At 55.8% G+C, this 8224-nt stretch overlaps 2 protein-coding genes across 9 annotated transcripts in view; one reads left to right on the forward strand and one right to left on the reverse strand.

Moving 5' to 3' along the window:
- Positions 1–515: 515 nt before the first annotated feature.
- ZBTB25 (zinc finger and BTB domain containing 25) lies at positions 516–5179 on the reverse strand. Of its 5 annotated transcripts, none has more exons than XM_017807470.1 (3): positions 5098–5179; positions 3280–3459; positions 516–2108 (listed from the first exon to the last, which is right to left on the reverse strand). In XM_017807470.1, the coding sequence occupies exons 2-3, from the start codon at positions 3450–3452 to the stop codon at positions 971–973; spliced, it is 1311 nt and encodes a 436-aa protein (XP_017662959.1). In that variant the 5' UTR covers positions 3453–3459; positions 5098–5179; the 3' UTR covers positions 516–970. The 5 variants fall into 5 exon arrangements, with proteins under 5 accessions (XP_017662959.1, XP_017662956.1, XP_017662958.1 ...); XM_017807467.1 differs by lacking the exon at positions 5098–5179 and adding an exon at positions 4641–4869; XM_017807469.1 differs by lacking the exon at positions 5098–5179 and adding an exon at positions 4128–4199.
- A 1969-nt stretch (positions 5180–7148) lies between these two features.
- The window catches only part of ZBTB1 (zinc finger and BTB domain containing 1), a 24623-nt gene continuing 23547 nt past the window's right edge, over positions 7149–8224 (forward strand). For 2 of the 4 annotated variants that reach the window (XM_017807458.1, XM_017807454.1), the window contains exon 1: positions 7643–7699. The gene's annotated coding sequence lies outside the window, so the exon portion shown is untranslated. Of the gene's footprint in view, positions 7224–7642; positions 7700–7786; positions 7841–8224 lie in introns of those variants that run through there. The other 2 variants (XM_017807457.1, XM_017807456.1) reach the window with 2 other exon arrangements.

Here is an 8224-nt window from a genome sequence, read left to right on the forward strand (position 1 = left end):
GCAAGCAGAGAAGAAATAACACATTATATGTTTGCTCTTAGCAAATACACAGATTGTAATATTTAAGACTGTGTTTGCTCCAAGCTGTTTATAGAGTCAGAAATCATCTTCACTCAGAAAATACGAGCGTGGTATTTAATCCTGTAAAGACTTAGGTGATGATATGACTCCTCTCCAAGAAGAGAGGACAGCTTCTTTGCAGCTTTCCTTCCTCCTTGCAGAGAAGGTGGTCCAATAATGAGACATGGTCCTAGAGGGGCATCAAAATCTGTCTCTGCTCATGCAGTAGTGGTTAACGAGGGAGGAGTAGGAAGGAGGAAAAACACATGCAAATCCCTAGAGTTTAAAAGTAAATTTAGAAGACTGTACTGACGAGGACTCCAGGGCTTGTCAAAGTGAAGGTTGCCACCCCTACATCAACACTGCCAGTTCCCTTGAAAAGAGCAGCCTTATGGCTCCTGCACATATTTATGCAAAGATATATTAACTGCAGTTATACAACACGAACTTCAGGATTCATCTCCTTGAGATATTTATTTTCAAACAAACTGTTTGGGAAACACAATACACATTTCCCTCTACATTTCCACCCATCTGGTTTCAGAAAAGCAATTCTATGGGATACAAACAGTCCTAGGCACCGCACAAAGTATTAGACAATGTTTAAACCTCACACCCAGCGGTACAGTATTAACTCTAGTAAAGCAGAGCAGGAATAAGTTCACATTCAGGAAAAATGTAACCAAGTTACACAGAGGCTTCCAAGAGGGACTTAGATGGGAATTAACTAGAGAAGTTAGAGAAGTAAAAAAGCAAGTACACAAATCAAAGTACACAGTCCTTCACAGTTATCTCGGGGGTGAGGGGAATGGTGGTTGAACAAAATCTGCTGCAGAGAGCAGCCACTCCCTAGGTGGAAAACGCCAAAATATCCAGAGTTTCAGCATCTGAAGGCAACACAGGGGGAGAGCTACTCTACCAGGATCGTATCAACACTTTCTTGGATGAGATCTGACTCCAGTATACATTCATCTAAGTGGTCTTGGGACAAACTGGAGCTCTTACCCAGACTCTCGCTGTCACAGTAAGGATGAAACCTGGGGGTGGCGGGGCTCTCCAGCCTCTGGCAGCGGCTGTATTTGTGCTGCTTCCCCCTGTGCGTGTACATGTGTTCCAGCAGCTGGCTCTTCCGGAAAAATGTGCGGCCGCAGACAGTGCAGATGATTTTTCTCTTTCTTGAGAAAGAAAAGTTACAGTTCAGCTCCACCGGTTCGTGGTCCTTGGAAATGAGGGAGAGCTGGCCGATCTGCAGAGGCTCCAGGTCGCTGCAGCTTGGATGCTCCAGCTGATGTTCATCCTCCTTGAGAAGGAAGGCCCTGAGCCGGTGGTCGTCCTCAGCCTCCCTGTCCTCAGCCAGAGGCTGCACCTCGCCCAGGTCGCTGCTTTCCAGGATGGAGGCCGGCACGCCGAAGGGCAGCGAGCCCGAGACGTGGGTGTGCAGGTGCTGCCGCAGCCCCCCCCGGGAGTCGAAGCGCTCCCCGCAGTAGTGACACAAGTGCACCTTGAGGCTGGCCTTGGCAAAGATGGGGCTGGCCACCTCCGGAGAAGGAGGGGTGCAGCTCTGGGACACCACAGGCTCCGGGTCGCACCTCTCCTGCTTTATGGAGACTGAGAGCTTCGGACGCTCCTCTGCCGGCTTGGTGAGAGCGGCGGGTGGGGCAGAGGGGCGAGCGACCTGCTGGCCCAGGGGGCCGTCGTCCAGGCCGATGGCCAGGGACAGCTGCAGCTGAGGGTGATCGCCCTGGGCCGCAGACCTGCCCCCTGCCTTGGGTAGGCTGTCCTTCGCTCCCAGGCGTTCCTTTGCCAGTTTGTGTGCCGTCGAGATCTGGATCCCGTACAAGTTGGAAGACTGGACCAGCTCTGGGGAGAACGCTTGGTTCATCTCAATAGCGATGTGGGAGAGGTGGTCTGCGTGGAGAAAGCGGATGCCCTCCTCCAGTCGGCTCTGGCTGACGGTCTGCTTTGGCCCTTTCCCAGTGTACATGATATGTAACAAGTAGCTAAATATGTCAGGCTGGATGTCTGTTGGCTGAATCTTTATGCATTCGCTGAAACAAAACAGATGATTAAGTACATACAGGGATCCAAGCTAGCATTACCTGCCCATTTGCTGTCAGTGCTGCTGCCTGCCTCCCGGTTTACGAGCAGCACTCCCCGCCAAGCCCTGCAGAAGTGCATAAGCCCTGTTTGCACAGCAAAGTGCCTGAGCCTGCATTCATCTCTGTGACTCTAAAGACCATGTGCACAACCACAGCTGGGGACGGTGCGAGTGGCCAGCTCCCGGTCACCCCGTCACTCGCATGCAGAGCCAACCGCAGCTGTGTGGCACCGCAGTGATGCCATGCAAGCATCACCAGGGTGTGCCACTCCAGTAACACCAGGCAAAGAATATCTGTGTGTTTAAGTAATAAATTCAGCTGCTGCTGCTGTGTAATCTTTATGAGTGTTGCGCTTAAGTGTCAGCAAACAACATTTATAGGGAAAGGCAGTTAACTCATCTCACTTCCTGCCAAAGGGTGGCACGACTGATCCTAAGGCTTATTTTGCGATGGTGGTGGAGGCCATGACCCTCAAAAAGGAAGGGGAATGGAGAAAGGTTTCATCCACTGCAAGCACCAAGCTCCAGGTCAGAGGTCAGACCTTGGCATCAGTGTTGTTATACCTGCAGAACCACTCCTGACCTGGCCAGGTGAAGCATCTCAACAACAGCTTGAAATGAACTGATGATCTCAGTCTTGGCCCTTATCTGCCAGAGTCTGAAAAGCAGAACTGCGATAAGGCTACAGCTTCTCAATTACTTCAAGCCCATGGATCTTGCCAGAAGTGACAGTCCCACCCAGCCAGCTTGCCTACAACCTAATGCAAAGTAGTGGACATGGGCAGAGGAGGTACCAGGTTATCCCTGGATTCCAAACCTGCAAGGTTCTCACTGCAGGAAAACAGTGGTACTTACATGTTTATTTTATCAGGTCACACAAATGTCTCATCTCCAAAATGCAGGGCCTGATGTTACCGATGCTGACTAAGAGAGTGGTTTTAAAGGACAGCACGTTCTGGACTGGGAATGTTTAGGGAGCCAAGGCCTGTGGTGGGTTAGGAAAATAATATCAAGCCATCTAACATCTCCACTTACAGTCTTTTAGAGTCTGATGCCTTTAGAAAGGAGAAAAAGCAGAACGTTGAGAGTGATTAAAGGATAGAAGAAGTGTGTGTTCTTACCTTGTCTGATGAATAAATATCATCTTAAAATAGTTTGAAAAAGCAGCGAGCACCGCTCTGTGGGCTTTGAAGTAAACATCTCCAATGGCAACTGTGCAGTCACACAGAAAGCCAAACTCTCGCTGCATGTTCAGCTGCTGGAGGAGGAGGACGCTGTGGCCAGTGGTATCCATGGCGTGCCTAGGAGCAAGAGAACAAGATGTTCATCTCATGAAGAAATCACAGAGCTCCCAGAGGCTCAAATGTGGGTTTCTCACCACTGAAACAAGTTGGGCGCCTGTCACGGAGCTTCTTCCCTCCTCCAGATGGTCCCCGCACCCCAATTCAATAGTTTCTCCTACTGATACCACCGCTGGTACCCAAAATCACGTTCAATGAGCTCAAAAACCTTTCGGGGACTTTTCCATCTGCCCAGCTACACTCGGAGCTGCTTCTCCCGCCGATTAACTACGCTCCGTGGGGTGCCAGCACTAACTTTAAACCCGGCTCGCGTTTTTCCCGCTGACCCGATGGCGCTTTCCACTGCCCCGCGGGGGCACAGGGGGAGCGGGGCTGGCGGCGGGGCCGAGCCCGGCGGCTCCCGCACAGAGGAGCCCTGTGCGCCCAACAAAGCCCCCATTGTGCGGGGCTGAGCCGCCCGCGCCCCGCCTCGCCGGCGGCCCCTTTGCAAATAAACGCTGATATTTGCTATTGTTTCAGCAGAAAATTATTTGGGGGGGGGAGGGGGGAGCGAACGACACACAAAGAGGGAGGCGGCGAGCGCGGCCTCCCCGGGGAGCGGGACCAGCGCCCTCCCCTCCTTCCCCTCCCTCCCTCCCTCCCTCCGTGCCGGCCCGGCCCCCGCTTACCCGCCAGGAAGCGCCGAGGCCGCCCGCCCCCGCTAGCTCGGCCGGCGGATGGGGTGGGCGCTGCCCCCCCGCGCTTCCTGCCGCCGCCGGGGCGGGCCGGGCTGGGATGGGCTGGGATGGGCTTCTCCTGGAAAAAGTGAGCGCGGCCCCTGCGCGCTCCCTGCGCGCCCCGGCGGTGCGATGGGCGCGGCCCCTGCGCGGCCGCAGCTCCTGAGGGAGGGAGGGAGGGAGGGATCGTGGGCACCCCTGTGGGGGGGATTTTTTTGGGGAGGGTGTGTGTTTTCCCCCGGGCTCCCCCTGGGCTGGGGGGACTTTGCTTGTCGGTGGCACAGTATGGCGTGGTGAGCGCCTCGGCCGTCGGTATAAAAGTGGATTTTTTTGTTGTTGTTGGGCTGGGGTTTTTTTTGTTGTTTTTTTGTTTTTTTTTAACGGAAAAAACAAGTGTGGAAGGGAGCTTTCCCCGGCCTGCCCGCTCGTGAGAATGGATGCGAAGATACGATCTGGCTTCCTCACCAGTGTCTGCGGCCTCGGCGCTGCTTTAACCACCACGAATCCTGTGGACACACCATTTCCCTGTCAGGCCTCCCCCCCGTCTCTCGCTGAGGTTAAACCAGGGGTTGTTTTAGGCGAGAGCAGCTGCTCTGCGTGAGGTGCCTGGCAGAGAAGGGGGCACAGGCAGCAGTGCCACCCTCACCCCTATCACTCGGTCACCAGCAGCCCCTCCTGAGGGTCCCCCTGAGCCCCAGCCGCCTGCTCTGGCGGTCAGTGCAACCTCTGAGGTGTCTTTACAATGAATGTTACCAAACTGCTTTCTGAACCTGTTTAAACTTCCAGTCTGTCCAGCCTCCTGCTGCCACCAGGTTAATTTGATGTCCACAGGTTGTTTCTCAGCTGGAAAAGGCAGCGAAAATAGCTATTTGTGTGCTTTTGTCATGATTTTGGTGAAGTTTCTGAGATCTGTCACACCCACCTCTTCCATGGTGTCCCTCCTGGCTCAGAGCCTCTGCAGAAGACATTCAGAAGACCTCAGATTATCCCTCTTGGTTTTCTCTCAGCATTTGATATTTTTTAGTCCATTGTCCTATTCCATTCCCATAATTGCAATTCCTGAATATTTAGGGCAAATAATGCCCCCGGCCCCCCAAATCCATCAGTTATGAGACTGTTTCCAGGTAGCCTGAGCCTGAGCAGAAGATGGAGATGGGCTCAGAGAAAATAAAGCGTAGGCTTCAAAGCATTTTGATCCATGCAGTGATTGCTGCTTATCCCACTGGCCAGCACAACTTTCTCTTTTCCATTGCCCTATGTTCTATTTCTTCTGTTTCTCACAGGAGCTCACAGGACTCGGGGACAGTCTTTCCCTCCTGTGTTTGTGCAGCAGCAGGATTCAGAGATGATGAAGCTATAATCCTGCTTGTCCTGTAAATATCAGTAGCTACTTTTCTTCTCTGCAAAAGGTTGGCAGGAGGTGGCTCAATGTTTTGTACCATGCTCTGGGTTATTTAACATATTTATTAATCTGCGTACAGAGTGAGTTGCTATTTGCAGATGGCACGTTATTTATTTAAATGATTAATTATTTACATGTTATTTAGGTTGACTCTAGTCCAAAGAGGACTTTGAAGAGCTTTAGAGAAGCTGGAGCCAAACCGATGGAAGCGATGATGAGGAATGAAATCTGGTGTTTTGATATAAAACGCAGGTGATGGTATCACACACCTCAGCAGATAATAAGTAAATAAATAAATAAATAAATGAAATTGGAAAGGCAAGTGTGGTGGGACGGCAGTGAGAGAACGGGGGCAGTGAGAAAGGGGGACTCCCTTTTGCCCCATCTTACTGGAGGTGGCAGAAACCCTGCATGGGCACTCTTGGCTTGTGTAAAGAGCTGGGGAGAAAAAGACCCTTGAGCCACAAGGAAAGTAACTTTTCCGTGTGATTTAAAAACCATGACGGTGTCAGCTTATGGAGGGCATTTACTTAGCTTCCTATAAAACAGGAAAACCTACAAAGAAGTTGTATTGTGGGGGTCCCTCCACCTTCTGTGGGGGTGGTGCCTTACAGCCACAGAGGGTTTTTTTTTTTCCCCTTGCCACTGCTACTACACCCCTGAGACAAGGCAGAGCGAGAGGGGAAACAAGGGGATTTTTTTGAGCTGCATTCTGAAAGACACATTTTGAAAGCTCCCGTTTTATTCTGTAGCTGATAGAAAATCCCCAGATGAACTCAGGAGGAAGGACTAGGATTTTGTTAATTGGGTTTGTGCTGTTTGCCTAAACGGTGGAGGGATGCTTCAGGAAAATCTTAGAGGTCATTGAAGCAGGTATGGATGGTGGTACATTTTAACATTATGGCATTTTATTTTGTTGCTTTTTTTGTTATTTTTGTAATTTTCAAATTTGTAATAAAATCTTTTAACTTTGCTACGATTAAGTTTGCCCTTTTGGCTTGTCTGAAGCTAAGAGGGATCTTAGTTGCAGCAACATAAAACCAACGGTATCTCTAGAAACTGTGTCTGAATGACTGAGCTGTGCAGATTAAACAGTTCCAGTGCTTACGCTGAATGACAAATGTCACTTTGGGGGTGGAAAAGTCAAGTGGCAAGACCGGGAGGAAAGCCTGCCCTGGCTTATGTTTTCTCTCAGATCTGTGGCAGGTAGCAGAGGAGATCGTAAATCCCACTTGCTCACATGGGATAGTTCCTGAGAAGCTGGATGCTATCAGACAGGAGAGATCCAGAGACTGGTGGGAAGAAGGCCTGGGACAGCTCCTGGGAAGATGAAAAAAAGCGCTGTCCTCAGGCTCTGTGACAGTGTGGCGGTGGCTGCCAGCCCTGTGCTCCTGCATCACCGTGAAGCTCCAGGAGGGCGGGCGGTGGTATGAACGTGTGAAATCGCAGCGAGAAGGAGATACTTTCTCACGGAGCTCGCAGTGGTTTTCTCGCCTTTAAACTGTCCCACGCGGGGGCCGCGGGGCTGCGGGTACAACCCCCCAGCGCCGGACACCCACACGGGTGACCGGAGCCTCCCCGTCCGCACCGGTCACCGCTGGTCTGAGGGGAACGGAGAGACACCTCGATCCGTGGAGCGAGCCCGGGTGCGCGGGGAAGGGGCGGATTCCCGGGGCCGGGAGAGCAGCGGGGCGGGACAGCCCGGCCGCGGGGTCCCGGTGGGCGCCCGCCGCGGGTCCGGGGGGCTCCGCCAGGGGCCGGGCTTGCGGCACACGGGGAGGGGGCGCCGGCAGCGCCAGCCCGCGCCGCGCCGCGTCCCCGGCGGCATGGGAGGAGAGCGGAGCGCGGCAGGGAGCCGCCCGCCGGGGCCCGGCATTGGCGGCGGGAGGCGCAGCAGCGCTGGCAGCGGCGGCGCCGGGAGCCGCGGCCGCCGAGGGGAGGGGTCCGGCCCCGTGCGGTCGCGGCGGAGCCGGCGCTGCGGCAGCGGCAGCGCGGCGGGGCGGAAGTCCTTTGTTGCAGCCGCGGCAGCAGCAGCAGCGGCAGCAGCAGCGGCAGCAGCAGCGGCGGGAGCGGCGCGGACACGGCTCCCCCCTCGGCGGCCGCCGCCTCGCCCCGCGCCGCGGTAAGCGGGGCCCGGCGCCGGGAGCCGGGGAAGGGGAGGCGGGGAGGCGGCCGCAGCTCCCGCCGGCGGCGGGAGGTGGGAAGTGCCGAGCGGCGGCGTGGCCCGGCGCGGCCCGCCATAGTGTGGCGGCGGCGCTGCCAGGTAGGGGCTTTCCAGCCGCGGCCGGTGCCTGGGCCGGCGGCCGCCGCGGTGACTTTGCGCCCCGGCGGCCGGGCCGGGCACGGCGCGGGGCGCTCGGAGCGGCGCCGCCCGGGCTGCGCGGGGGCCGAGCGGCGGCGCCGCCGCGGCGGGTCCGGGTCCGGCTCCCGCCCGCCTTCCCTCCCTCCCGCACTGCCGGGGCCGCGGCGGGCGCGCTCCACCTGCGGGGCGGGCGGGGGGCGGGGGGGGGGCCCGCCCCCCCCCGCCATAGTGTGGCGGCGGCGCTGCCAGGTAGGGGCTTTCCAGCCGCGGCCGGTGCCTGGGCCGGCGGCCGCCGCGGTGACTTTGCGCCCCGGCGGCCGGGCCGGGCACGGCGCGGGGCGCTCG

Source organism: Lepidothrix coronata, unplaced genomic scaffold, assembly GCF_001604755.1.
Source record: "Lepidothrix coronata isolate B3197 unplaced genomic scaffold, Lepidothrix_coronata-1.0 Scaffold19, whole genome shotgun sequence".
In the NCBI taxonomy this organism is placed as follows: domain Eukaryota; kingdom Metazoa; phylum Chordata; class Aves; order Passeriformes; family Pipridae; genus Lepidothrix; species Lepidothrix coronata.

What these genes read in the sequence shown, in the direction of transcription:
- ZBTB25 (XM_017807467.1), bottom strand. Translation starts at nt 4,696, where the DNA reads ATGGTGTGTCCACAGGATTCGTGGTGGTTAAAGCAGCGCCGAGGCCGC. An exon ending in CGCCGAGGCCGCAGACACTG is followed by an intron (nt 3,460 to 4,640) that starts GTGAGGAAGCCA and finishes TCTTGCTCCTAG; the next exon opens with GCACGCCATGGATACCACTG. An exon ending in ATATTTATTCATCAGACAAG is followed by an intron (nt 2,109 to 3,279) that starts GTAAGAACACAC and finishes GTTTTGTTTCAG; the next exon opens with CGAATGCATAAAGATTCAGC.